General features: G+C 34.5%; 1 protein-coding gene across 1 annotated transcript in view; it reads left to right on the top strand.

Annotated features, from left to right (window-relative positions):
- The first annotated feature begins 3,824 nt into the window (after window positions 1-3,824).
- The window catches only part of Unc-76 (fasciculation and elongation protein Unc-76), a 98,431-nt gene continuing 86,922 nt past the window's right edge, over window positions 3,825-15,333 (top strand). The window contains exon 1 of the mRNA XM_088259873.1: window positions 3,825-4,313. Within this exon, the coding sequence (XP_088115999.1) occupies window positions 3,865-4,313 (449 nt within the window). The 5' untranslated portion in view covers window positions 3,825-3,864. The remainder of the gene's footprint in view (window positions 4,314-15,333) is intronic.

Raw genomic sequence — 15,333 nt, 5'->3', positions numbered from 1 at the left:
TGTAGATCCTGTGGAATAGCACACTTCTTCTTCTTCCTTCTTATAGATCGAGGATCTGTCTGTTCTGTTATCCCGTCTCTTGTGACGTGGACTACTAGCTGTCACACAGGTCTTGGAGGTCTTCCAGGTGGTCTTCTTCCGTCTGGATTTTTAGAAGAGAAATTCAGGCCAGTCTATTTTTTCTTGTATTGTATTGACATGGATATTCCAGAATCGTATTTGCTGTCTTCCCAATCTGACTACATATATCCTCCGCACTACACATTTTCTGAATTTCTATGTTAAGTAAAATAGCATACTTTCACACAAATGTTATCTTCTCTTCACGTCTGATTGCTATCTAGTGGTTTAGTGCAATGCTCTGTAACCTTTTCTCACATACGACATACTAAATTTCTTCCTAGTATTCCGCAGCACACCAAAAGCTAAAGTATATGGACCATTGAAAAATTATTAAATCGTAGTAATTATTATCCGCCTCCGTAGTGTAATGGTCAGCACGCTCAGCTACCGTTCTGGAGGTCTAGGTTCGATTTCCAGGGGGGGGGTCAAATAAATATAAATGATTTTTTCACTCTAATATTTATTCAATACTACCCTGGCCTTGTACCCGAAGCGGAGGGCTAATCACCTTTCCTTCATATGTTAACCATCAAGATAACACCGCGTTTACATGATGCAGTGCCCTTTGCACCACTAGGGTGCGGATAAGGGTTGAGAGAGAGAGAATTATTATTTCCTACATTTTGAAAAACAGACAATGTTATGAAAAATAATTTGTCATCGTGTATTAAATACATGATGAAAAATTGTAAAATGTCATATACACTGAATTTGATCGCGGCACACCTGTATCCGGCTCACAGTACACTAGTGTGTCACGGCACATCGGTTGCGGAGTACTGGTTTAGTGTATATTATATTTAAACTATATGTTGCTTATTCCACAACCAAACACTACTGTCTACTAATAAATCTACTATTGTAAACAAGGCTTTACAAAGAGATAAGAAAAAAATATATGCATTTGATATAATTTTAGAATGTATAATATCCTGTGAGTACTAGGGTTTCTCAATCAAATGTAGTTGAGGAACCTTTATAGATATAATGGAATTAAACATTTTGAACAATAATGTTAATGTAGAAAATAACTCTCTACAAACAGGAATTAATGGTATACAAATACATCCATACTCAAATTTATTAATGAACATAAATAATTGAATATCTCTACCAATCAGGAAACAATTTTGGATTGTCTCTCAGGCTCTGGATAACATAATATAGTAAAAAGTTTAATGCAGGTTTGTGACCAATATTGGATGAAATCCCAATACTTTAAAAATTGCGAAAATTGACCACCAATGGCACATAGTACATACAATAGTTATTGCTGTTTTACTTATAAATTTACTCTTATGAAACTCTAATTGAGAAACATAGCCTTTGACCTTAAGTTTCTTATCAATTAGCCAAAAAAAAGTATCAGTGATATTAATGTAGAGTTACATTGTTTAATGTTATATTCTTTGTGGGCCGTGTCTCCAACTGCTGTATGAAGGCCTCATCTAGTTTTTTTTTTCCAGACTTCTCTCGTTTAGTCTTTGGGTTATATAAATAATGTTATATTAATAATGCTATATTAATCTTGTCCGCCTCCGTAGTGTAATGGTCAGCATGCTCGGCTACCGTTCTGGAGGTCCCGGGTTCGATTCCCAAGGAGAGTAAAATAAATATAAGTGATCTTTTCACTGTGATATCAATTCAATATTACCCTGGACTGGTACCTGAAGCGGAAGGCTGATCACCTTTCCTTCATGTGTAAACGATCAAGATAATACAGCATTCATATGATGCAGTGCCCTATGCACCATTGGGTGCGGATAAGGGTTTAAAATATTAATCTTATTAAAACATGTTATTTATTATACTTTAAAAGCCCCCTCCCCATTCCAAGGTATGGCACAGAAACTCTTGGTTTCTATTTGGTCCAGTTTATTATGCTTTTATACATATACAATAACTCAACCTCTAGGGAATAGTACGCAAAAGCACTGTATAAGTTACACAAGCTAGTGTGCATATGGGTATGCCACCCCGAGTATCCCAGCTATTACTGCTATTCTGCTTTTCCTAAGCGCTATTCCTTCTCTGTTTCCTCTCCCGTGTAGCAGTAATGTCCTTCATCCTGACCTCCTTTAGTTAGGTCACCTATATCCCATAAAATGTTTTCCAATCCTTAATCCTTATAGGTCGAAGAAAAAATGTATGTTTATGAATTTAAGAAAATATATTGTAAAATTGGTCGATTTTAATAGTGGTCGTATCATCCCCATTTAATGTTTTCTAAACCATATTTAAAAAAAATTATTAATATATTATAGAAATGTTATATCGTTTGAAAGAAGAAATATATTTCAGCATTTTTTTCTTGATCAAAATTTACATAGCCTACCGCCATCTATAAAAATTCACAATAAACAAATCATTTAACATTTATTACTCTTGCAATTTGTAAAAAGTTTTACAATTGAACGCTAGATGGCAGAACGTAGAAATACAATTTAAAAGTTGTTACTATTTTTCTCGTAGAGCTGTGACTAAAAGGAATCTGTTACTTATTCGATTACCCAATTGGGATGGTTTTCTTTACTTTTTATCAGTTTATATTTATTTCAAACTTATGTTTTGATACGAACTATTGTATGGGCTAGAAATTCGCAATACGCAACAAATTTTTACGCTGATTGGCGGGATTAGTTTTAAATTATCGAATCCAAAATCATAAGTAGCCAACGGCTTCTTTTAAAGAAGTCGTTATTTAAATCGGTTTTTGTTATTCGACCCTGTCTCGATGTTTCGACAGAGACGATGCATATTTTTATACGATGGAAATATTAAAGGAATTAATAGATGGAAGTCTTGACTTTTACAGGACCTGGTGTTAGATTAAGTTACCATTTATTTTCCCTCTAATTGTGAAAGATACAGAATATCTTAACAACCGGTTTCATATCTCAATGGGAACTGCCATCTGTAGAGAATTTCGTGAAGTAATACAAATATAACGCAAAGATTATGGCGTAAAATATTGGGATTGTATCACATAATGTTAAGGAAATGTCACAGAGTAATAAATATGTACACAGAAATGGCACAGTGACAAAGAATGATAATATGTATATTTCAAATTGTTCAATAAAATGTCTTGTTAAAGATAATGAAATAAAAAAGAAATTCGGTAGTCAGAGAGAATTTTTTTAAAAAGACAACTGAATTCAATGGAAAAGATTAATTTAAATAATGTAAAAATTAACATTTGCTCTCCTAATAAGGATGGCAATAATTCAATATTTTTTTGAATAATACATTTTGTTTAAATTTATTCCTCATTTTCAAGAAAAAAATACCATATTTGTATGTTTTATAGGAAAGTATAGAATAAAATACAGGGTAATAACAAAACTTACGTAATAAAGAAACTAAAAATCGAAAACAATTTTATCATTTCACATCCCTATCGAAAAAGCGCGTAAACTTGCACATGCGCTCACCGCTTTCTTTTCATAGCTGCAAGGGAAAATAGTCCATAACTCATTTATTTACAAATCTGCAAAACATAAACAGCGCGCAAAATAACATGCACTCGGAATAACAGAATATTATTCGTACAAAAGACATAATCATGTATTACAGGCGTAGATTTTATTTTTCGATGAGGTGCATTTTTACTGTATCCATTTTTCGCTCTTCTCGGAAAGTACCGGCCGGTAAAATCTCGCAAACTGGAGGGACGTAGGATTTGAATTCAATTCAGTTTGCGCGCGGCGCCTGCTCGTGTTGGTTGTTTGCGTTGTTATAATGAGGGACATCGCGAACAAAATGGCCGAGCTAAAATTCGAAGCTCCGCTGGCCCAATTCGAGGAAACTGACGATTGGGGTTCCGTAGAATTCCAGTCCAATAACGCGAAAACTATAAATGACAACAACATCGACGCGATAAATTTGAACAACATTAAAAATAGCATGAAGGATCGGTGTGATGATGTGATGATAATGAAAAGTGATTCCAATATTCTGAACGAGGATTGCATCAATAATATTAAGAATGATAACGTCGTTAAGCCCAAACTGGATAATGCTACGGCAGTATCTGACAACTTCAACGAGACCTTCTCCGGGTCCTTGGAGGATCTGGTGAACACCTTCGACGACAAGATCACCAAGTGTTTCGGGAATTACGAGGAGTCAGTCGAGAAATTGGCTCCTGTACAAGTCCGCACACAGGAAGAAATCATGAATGAATGCCAGTGAGTACACCTCCAAATTAAACCCTTCCCTAAATACTGTCATAATAGTTAAACATCATTATTTCGCCGAATAAAATGTCTCTTGCCTTGTCGATCGATCGACCCATCTGTCAACCGAATGTTTTGACAGAAACTTTCCGTATTCTTCGCTTCAGATTTCAGTATTTGTGCTTAAATTATGTAAACATTGTAATCTTACATACAATTATTGTATTTATTCACTGTTGACCTAAAAGTTATGTCAGAAAAATCGATTTTTCACCATTCGACCATTCGAGGAATCCTTGACAACGAAAACAATCGCTCTAACTGTCAATTTGACAGCCGTCGAGTTTAAAAATGGAATGATTTGTTAATTTATATCAATAAATATTGTACATATAAAGAATATTATTACATATTTAGGTACTTTTTAAAAATATCCGGCGTAATATGTATGCTTACCTAATTTGTTACTGAAATCAACCCTTATTACGTGTATTTTTTTTTTAATCTAGTGCAAAAGATATTTAACTTTTTTTTCTTATATGACCCGGTACGAAACGTTTGTTCTTACATAGACCATATTCCTATTTCTAAAATTAAAAGAATGCATTGCAGCAATAAAAAATTGGGGGATAAGTTGGTTTAGCATAGAAATAGATTATTCCATGAAACTACTCACATGAACGTAGATTTCCACGGTCACAATTGATAGTATACACTTTTAATGGTTAAAACCGAGTAAAAATATATATCCTCCTACCTTTCTTTCAGCTACCCTTGCAAGGACCTTCCGGAGGGTACTAAATTGTGAAGTAAAAAGGCGAACCTTTATCTTTTATATTATGTTATCAGCATCAAACAATGATTTTTTAATTTTAAATCTACTTTGTATTTTTCCTCGTTAAAATTTATTCCAGCAATAAACAATCATACTTTTTATTTTCTATCGGTGGACATAATAACATATAAAATATTTTTAATAGTATTCATTTGAAAATGAAAAGAAACGAAATATGCAGTGGAAACCCAAAAATCAAAACAATTCAAAATAAAATAAAATAAATCTAGTCTTTTTCACTGGCTCCGCAGTGTTGTGGTACTAGATGTTCCTACTAGGGTTTTTATAAATGTAAATGATTTTTCTCCAATATTTATTCAAAATCACCCTGGTCTGGTGCCTGAAGCGCGGGAACGCCTTCACGTAATTAAATTAACTATCAAAATAACACTTCTATGCAGCGCCTATGCAACATCGAGTGCAGATGACGGTTAGAATAAGAAGAATTAAGGCTACAAATACAGTTTTTGGTATTGTGTATTTCATGCCAATAGGAGAAAAAACTAAAACGTTGTTCACAAATCCCCATTTTATTTGTTGATTCATTTTCTACCTATGAAGATACCTGCTCGATATTTTCGTAACTCACAAAATAGAGGCAATATTCGAACATTCAAATACTATTTTCAAAATGTTGCTAGTTCTCCAAGAACCCGCTCTCTCTAGGCGTTTATCCTCAATAAATCAAAATACCTTTAAAGGTAAACAACGAAACTACGCAGTATTTTAGTGATGGGGGCGTGTCCACGACTTTCGGATAAATCTCAACGGATGTACGATATTTCCGATAAAGATAACCTAATTGGTAGTATAACTGATTTATGGATGAATTCAAAGGTTAAGGTTTTAGTCATAATGGCAAAAAGCCGTCTGGTGTGGTTTTATTGGACCGCCATCGGTCACAGTTTTCACAGGCGAAATATTTCCCGCCTTTTATTTGCTATTCTACTTTTGAAGTTTAAAATATCAATCGGTCTTCGACAAAATGTCAGGTTGAAAATATTCGAAAAATTTTATTTTTCAAATACTCTACAATTATTAATTTTGACTTTAAATTTTCTATGACTTGAAAAATACAACTTTCGAAATTTGAGTGTTTAAATCACCTTAACCACCCAATGACAGGTCATATACCCTGTAAATTTTCATCTCAATTGACTTCTCCATCTATGTTGAGATATCAATGAAAATATTATTTCTATCTCTTATCCGCAGTCAATAATGCATAGGGGACTGAATCGTATGGACGCAGCGTTATCTTAGCCGTTCATTACACGAAGGCAAGATGATTTTGCGCTTCAGGTGATATCAAACCAATAGAGTTAAAACAATATATTAAATTTAAGTTTTGTACTGACATTTCTTGGTGGAACTGCATTTTTTATACTAAAACAACAACTATATAAGTATGTAGTTTGTTCCCCTTTTATTTTATTTGACCAGTGACCGTCTGATGATGTCGGTAACGACGAAACCCGGTCCAATGACCAAATAAAATAAAAGTAGAATAAACTACATACTTATATAGTTGTTGTTTTATTACATGCCATACTATTGATTTTGGACCCTTTGGTTATCGAACGCGGGACGTCCATTAAGATCACTACTCTAACTATCTAAAAAAACTAACTATCTAACTAACTAACTAACCATCACGCCGCTTCCCGCAGGGGTAGGCAAAGAGAATAGAACGCCACACCACTCTGTCTTTGCAAACATTCTTCGCCTCTTCCACGTTCATGCATCATGACCGCTTTCAAGTGTTTGGCATACCTGATCGTGCCAAGTTTTAATCGGTCTTCCTCTGCTCCTTTTTCTCCTTATTACATCCTCTGCTCCTTATTACATTCGCCTCATAAATTTGTTTTACCGTTCTTCCCTCACTCATTCATTGTACATGTCCAAACCATCTCAACACACCTTTTTTAATTTCATCGATAATGCTTATTTCAGCTTTGCATTCCTTCCTTATTTCACTATTCGAACATCTATCATACATCGTTTTGTAGCACATTCTTCTGAGAGATCGCATTTCGACTGCATTCAGTCTACTTTCATCCTTCTTTTGCCAAATCCATGTTTCACTTCCATACATTAGAGGTAGAACCAGGACTCCGTTGTGCACTGCCAGTTAAGCTTCCGCTGATAGGTTTTTATTTGCTGTAACTGATTTCGGTGCACCATTCACTTTGTTCCCAGCATTCACTCTCCTTTCTATATCTTCATCAATCTGACCATCCCTAGAAAACGTACTACCCAAATAAATTAATAATAATAATAAATAATAATAAAACCCTTATCCGCACCCAAATGGTGCATAGGGCACTGCTTCATATAAACGCAGTGTTATCTTAATCGTTTACACATGTAGGAAAGGTGATCAGCCCTCCGCTTCAGGTACCAGTCTAGGGTAGTATTGAATTGATATTACAGTGAAAAAATAACTTATATTTATTTGACCTCCCCTGGGAATCGAACCCGGGACTTCCAGAACGGTAGCCGAGCGCGTTGACCATTACACTACGGAGGCGGACCAATAAATTAATGAAATAAATTGATAAAATAAATTAATAAAATTCCTTTGTTGACCAAGTATCTACGGCCGACGCCCCCATTTTCGAGCTATGAATAAAATAAGTAATAATCTCCCTATAGTAGTATTTTTTTACCCACTTGCATTATCGCATACGCAAAACATTCGTCATCGGGAATTCTCGCCCCTTTGTGCGGTAGGGGCGCTCTGGTCGCGCTCCGTACGAGCGCTGGGTAGCTACCTACCTACCTACCCACTTCTTACATAGTAGAAATATTGATTGGGACAACCCTCCGGTTGTAATGTTGGGACGCGCGCATGCGCGGGCCTTACGTTATTTTTGATGAATTTAGAGATGTGCCGGCAGTGCGATCAAGCTTTTTTTTTTTTTTTTTAACACTCGAAATTGAGAATAAGCGACCAATCTCTTGTAATAATTGTCCTTATGAAGGGAACCAAGAAAAAAATCAATATCAAAGAGCTATAATATAAAATATGGAGCTATTTCTCAAATTTGGGAATGTGAATACATGCAATACTCCTGAGGATATTAATAAAAAAACCTTAAATAAGAAGGCTTTAATAATATACTCGTATTAGATTTCATAATACTATTCTATTAACACAATCCACACTTATATGTATATAAATAAAAAAGTAAATGTTCAAAATCTTTAAAATTCAACGTTTTTATCTGTGGCAGGTTAAAATACGTTTCTTTAAATATCTTTTTAGACCGCATTGGCAGCGCCATCTGTTGACAGCTGCTGAAACATTATATACCCAAAATCATTGTGAAAAACGTATTACAAATGCGTGCCCTCTCTATTCTTTCTTTTCCATTTAACCACACTGAGTCACATCAATGCGTGGCTGCGTACACCTCGTTAAAAATAAACACGTTATAGGTAAATAAGTCAACAACTATTGCAGCAGACGTCATGGACAGTTTGTCTGTTTATTCGTCTTATCGCATTTCCGTTACCTACGTATAAGAAACGGCTTCCTTTCATCGCACTTTCCTAGCAAATGACGTTTTCTATAGGCGGAAAGTTAACGAGATGCATTATGCATTTATGCACGTTCAGAAAACGTGTCATTAGTCATCAATTAAGTTCTCAGGTCAACGGCTAGTTCGCCTTATGGTGGGGTCTGACCGGAGTCATTTCGTCGTAATATAACACGTTACGATGCGAGCATTCGTATAGTCAGTACAGCGAGCCGAGCTCGTTCCGAGTACTCCATCCGGATGTTCGGATGCTCGCCGCGAATGTAAAGGTGGAGACTGACCGGAATATTTCGTCGTAACGTAACACATTACGATGCGAGCATTCAGGCAGTCAGTACACCGAGCCGAGCGCTCCATCCATAGTTTCGGATGCTCGGTGATGCTCGCCGCGAGCTATCTTACGACGTTATGTTACGACGAAATGCTCCGGTCAGTCCCCACCTTTATTGGCACGCTTTGTTCGGTTTACGTAATAAAAAAAACACTTTTTAGTAACCATATTTCTCACTTAGTGTACCAGCATCTAAATAATAATACTTGAATATTAAAAACAGCAAATGAGAGGCAGAATGCGATCACTGGAATTATGTTTAAAGTACGGTAAAACCTCAATATTACGAACTAATTAGGGGAGTGGGAGGTGTTCGTTTAAGCCGAAAATCCGTTGTATTAAAATAGGTTTAAAATCAATTAAAAAGCTTTTTTTAAATATGAACACTGTATTAAGATATAAATAAACAATACAAAACAAACAATGATTATTGTATTCGGACACTCGTCGTAAAGTGACGTTGCTGTTTGATATCAACTCGCTTGCTTTCGGTAATCCTGTTTTGTAAAAGGAAGCAAGGAAGTCTTGTTTGCACTTTTGAAGTTTTGGGAAATAATTTGTGATTATCATGGCCGCCAAAAATTGTTTACATGCAGTGAGACTTGAATTTAGGCATGTACATATAATATTAACAGGACGTTTTTATTTTTTTAAACATTTGACCGATTTTTTTTGTCCGTTGTATCTGAAGTTCGTTGAATAGAGGTCCGTCATATCGAGGTTTTATTATGTTTATGTTTATTGTTCGCCCCGGTGACGGCCCGTCACTCAAAGTTACCATCATCTGAAGTCAATGAGATGTCGCAATTGGCTCTGTAAACGATCAATTGGTAGCAACAGTGACGTAAAAGTAATGTGAATGCTGTCCATTTTATTGTTTGTCTTCTTGTCGCTCAGGTATAGGGTGTTTTTGGTACAGACTGTCAATTTGACAGTTGACAGTTGATTTGTAGTCAGTACGTTTTGCCATTTCACCATAAATAGACTGAGTGATCATTATGCGCCTCGTAGGTTCGGTGAATGGGCCCAAAATAATATTCAGCTTGTTCCTCTTTTTCAACGCATAATTTTGTTCACCGATGAGGTACAGTTTTGGTTAAATGTCAATAAGCAGAATTGGCGAATTTGGTGAGACGCCCGTGAATCCATTAAAAGCCACTGTTTTCATCATCATCAGACGATGCCGGTCAGAATGTTACGGTCAATGGAGAGCGCTACAGAACCATAATTACTAACTTCTTCGTACCTCAGTTGAATAGCATTGATGTGTCAGAGCTGTGGTTTTAACAAGATGGCGCAACATGCCACATGCCGGGTGCCACCATCAATTTTTTGCGGGAAATTTGAATTCGTATACCTCTAAAAAATACCCTATATTTGCTAAAGCTGTTTTCTATTAAAATATTTCCATTTTTAATTTAAGTTTTACTTGTGCCACTATTTAATATTTACCAAGTAAAACCTAATAAGCGTTTTTATATTGTTAATAGAGGTTTTTACCTAGTAAAACTTGAACGAAAAATGGATAGACAATACCACAAAGTGACTGCCGAATCAATTAACGAAAAAATATTTCCAAAATACATGGTTTTTTAGAAGGGGCCGCATTAGTGGGAGTGTCTCAATATTCGCGGTCTCGCTATACGCGACCTATTCTAGGAATGTAACCCTCACAAATACGGAATGATTTACTTATATTTATATATCTTGCTTATTCTGGGTCTGCTTCTCATTCTCCGGGCGCTTCTCTCAGGCTATAAATTGCTTCCTTTCAATTCCTTTCTGAATGTAAACTATTTATTTATATATCTCGCCGCATAACGGCCAGTAGACAATAAAATATTATAATAAAATTCTTTTCATATCGTAATATTTCAACCATGAGATTTATGGCATTTTTTCTAATTATAGTAAAACGTTCTCATGCATTTTTCATACCGATTTATGTAATCTTATGTAACTAAATTAACACAATTCAGACGAAAATAGTTTTTTTAATATGCATGAATAAAATAGTAGTTTCCTATTCTTTTTCCGTTGCTGATTTATCTAATTTAAATACATAATACGAATTATTATTCCTATTTTTTTTATCTGACCATTACATATTCGTTTTACTTTCTACATTACTATAATATTGTTGTTGACTTTCTAAATGTATGACTAAACCTGAGACAATGATTGTCTTATATTTCGCTCACTCCTTTCAAGAACGTCATGAATCAAAATACTTGATTTTTCAGGAGAGCGTTTTTAATGTTAAATATTATAATACAATGTATTAAACATAAATATGAAGCCACTTTTTGAACTTTTTACTGTGCAACAGATCTTTTTAGGTAAAAGCTGAAGGTTTTTTCTCCATTTGAAAAATACTTAGTATATTTGAAAAACAATTGAACAATACCCGTTCTTCAAAATGCAAAAATAACACTTTCTGCCCTGTAGCGGGTAAATATTAAGTTAAAAATATGGCGCTTTTGCTGGGATATAGTACATTTTCTGGGCATTCCGAAAACATGTACAACTGAAAATTGTCGATTTTTGATTTATGACGTTCTTGAAAGAAGTGATCGATTTATATGTTCCTTTTTGCAATTAACATACGCATACTCCATTTCGTTTTAAATATAGTAATTTTTAGATTACGTTTTTAAATAAACGACTCAAATTTGAATATGATATTTGCAACTTTGAATTTCGACTTGAACGCTTCATTCGTTGTTATTTTAAACGTAAAAAATATTACATTTTGGCATTTCAGCATAAATGAAGAAGAATATGAAAGCCTGTATATTTACAGACCCGTCACAGGCTGGTTTGAGTGATCACTTTGTATACACTTAAACCAACCTGTGACGTCTTGTAAATATCCAGATTTCCATATTCTTCTTCATAATGTTAAAATAACTCTTAATTGGACAAACCCAGATTCGCGAACGAGAATTTGGACTCACCCGAATTGTTTTTTACCTACTTTTTATTATTATTTTTATTTATTTTGACATAATATACACACAAAAAATAATGATTTGAAAAAAAATTAAAACTGTTATACATTTTTTATAATATAAACTCTTAATCATTTTATTTTTTGACATCTCATCAAAGATGAAGAAGAATATGGAAGTCTGGGCATTTACGGGGCTGACGACCGTCATAGGCTGGTTTAAGTGATAGATATATCGATCAATCTTACAGTACATATGAGTTCATGGATGTTGAACGGAGAAAGCTTTTATTTATCAGAGACATTTTCATTGTATGCAAGATCCGTACCCCGAATTAATTGTTGCACTCTGGGAACCGTCTGAAAACACGATTTTTTTTTTATGAAGCTTATTTGATTGGTGAAGTCTGTTGTTATTTTCATATTATCTGTTGACATCTCATCAAAGATGAAGAAGAATATGGAAGTCTGGGCATTTACGGGGCTGACGTCCGTCATAAGATGGTTTAAGTGATCACTTTTCACACGTGTAACATTCACCAATTTTACCCATTATTGACAACCACACTACTCAAATTCTTGGAAGTTCTATAATATATATGAACCAATTTAAAAACATTGTTCGTGAATCACTTAAACTTCACTAGAGACATCAATTGGTGAGATGTAAAGAAGCTTTTTATGCCCAGACTGCCCAGACTTCAAAAAATAATATGAAAATATCTCCTGTAATTGGAGATAATCCAGATTTTGTGAACAAGTATTTGGACACACTCAAAATGTTGTCTTAATCATTTACCTAATTCTTTATTTTGCTTTTGGTCCACATGTTTGTTTTTCCCCTTACCTCCGCCTGCAACAAATTAAAAATAGAAAGAAATTAGTATTGACTTGATACATATCCACTTCTTATTGGAGATGTACTGTCAATAATTTAACGAAATAAGTATAGCGAAATTTTAGGTACCCATGCCATGTAAATAAGTCAAACAAAATTTTACGAGGCGTCGTAAAAGTTCCTGTATACCCGATACCTTTGCGTGCGTCATGGGCTGTTGTAAAAAGTAAAAGCTCCGCAAATAATTTTAACTTCAATATTTCGGCAGTGGCAGTTCGGACATTAAACTACACAACGGCACCTGAGAGAAACAACTCAATCTTCGGGCTCGAAATTAATATGAAATTAGCCTCGCCTGCCGGGAACGTGATCAAATATGATTATTTAATTTGACCCTCTGAAAGGTAAACAAGCTTTTTACAAAATTACAGTTTGCGCACGATTTTCCGGGGAAATGGAAACAGTAAGCTTTGTAAAAAGGTGTGCTTTGGTTGTACGAATCAATTTATATTATATTTTTACTGGATTACCCTTTTTATTAAGAATAGTGTTCCTAATAATGAACATATTGGTAAATTCGAGATTGTATATAATGTATTTGGTTTCTGCTATAGTTTATTGATTTTAAATATACATATAAGGCACACACATCAAAACGAACACACTTTATGGAAAAGTATATATACTTTATTAACTAAATCCAAAACATAGAAACACAACAAACAAATTTACAATATTTTGAGTGTGTCCAAATACTTGTTCACAAATCTGGATTATCTACAATTAGGAGTTATTTTTTACATCTCAGTATAAACGAAGAAGAATAAGGGCATTTAGCTATGACGTCGTAAGCCTTGTAAATTCCCAGACTTATTCTTCTTCATCTATGTTGAGCTGTCAAAAATAACATTAAAAAAAACTTAACACATACTGCTTTTGGCCAACAGAACTTTTGAGTATTCTGCAATTAAGTTGGACAACCTGCTTCCATTATCCACAAAGTTATTTAAAAAATATTTTTTTGTCTTCTTTCTCTCTTTCAAAATGTTTAATTTTGCATAAATTTTATCAGACTTTCTTATTTTAATAACCTGATGACGGAATGGTTATTCCGAAACATGTACTCACGAATTAGTGTTTATTAAAGTGGTATTACGCAAAGTGAACGACGAATGATAAGGAGAGTGTCATCTTGCCATACCACAAAGTTAACAAAACTAACTAACTAACTAACTAACCATCACGCCGCTTCCCCGCAGGGGTAGGCAGAGAGAATAGAACGCCGCACCACTCTGTCCTAGCAAACATTATTCGCCTCCTCATACATACCCGCCGATTCTTTCGACTCCTAACCTGACCACTTTCAAGTATTTGGCATACGATCGTGCCAAGTTTTTCTCGGTCAAAATTAACAATGCTTTTAATATGCAAAAAATATTTAAAACAGAAACTACGTATAAAAAAAGCTATTCATAAATTAATAATGGAGATAGTTAGATCTAAAATGACAACGCTACCATAATCTCTATTTTTCACACAAAATAGGTTTATCTGATTATATAATAGTATTAAATTAAATTTTGTGTGAATTATTAATAATAAAGTTTTTTTTCTTCATTCATTCATGTCATTCAACTATTTCCCGTCCAGACATTCTCCATCCCCCATCTCTAGCACTCATCCCTTAGCCATGATCGAACAAAGGACATAACAAGACACCCCCTCGAAAGGCAATAGCCTTGGCAGAAAGTAGACACCCCCAACCCTACTCCCAAAGGGTTTTATGTTCCCATTCAGCAGAAATTATATTTTAAGCTTCTTTAAAAATATATATTTTAGTATATAACGAATTACGTTCGCTGAGATACCAGCTTGAGAAGGCTAAAATACCGACTTCAGTAAGCTACAATAATATATATCCGCTTAAGAAAGTTAAGATATGGTTTACTGTCAATTTACCGTTTGATCGAGGTGACTTTGAGATTTTTTCAAATAAAATGGCGCTGTAAAATTTATCAGAAAATGTTTTTTTTTTATTAAATAAATAGCTTTAGTTGCCTTCGTAGAAAGTAGTTTCCCCCTTCATCCACCAAACATTATATTTTTAGCTCGTTTTTTCCAAACTCCATGAAGTTTTTACCGACTTAAGAAAGCTAACATACCGTCTTAAGTAAGCTAAGATACCAACTTAAGTTAACTAAGATACCAACTTAAGTAAGCTAAGATACCAACTGAAGTAAGCTAAGATACCAACTTAATTAATTAAATTAAACCATATCCGCTCCCTAGATGGAGCATATGGAGTCCACAAACTGTCTCCAACTTAAGTAAGCTAATATACCAACTTAAGTAAGCTAAGACACCAACTTAAGTAAACCAAGATACCAACTTAAGTAAGCCAATATACCAACTTAAGTAAGCTAAGATACCAACTTAAGTTATCTAAGAAACCAACTTAAGTATCTGTGGGGAGAACAATCTGTGGGGAGCACCGAGGCAACACATGTAAAGAATGTAGTGACAACTAGCATACTTA

This window comes from Brachycentrus maculatus, unplaced genomic scaffold (genome assembly GCF_059751285.1).
Source record: "Brachycentrus maculatus isolate JH-2025_06_01 unplaced genomic scaffold, ASM5975128v1 h1tg000007l, whole genome shotgun sequence".
Classification (NCBI taxonomy): Eukaryota; Metazoa; Arthropoda; class Insecta; order Trichoptera; family Brachycentridae; genus Brachycentrus; species Brachycentrus maculatus.
The sequence above is the reverse complement of the archived record's forward strand: the minus strand, read 5'-3'. Positions and strand labels throughout refer to the sequence as shown.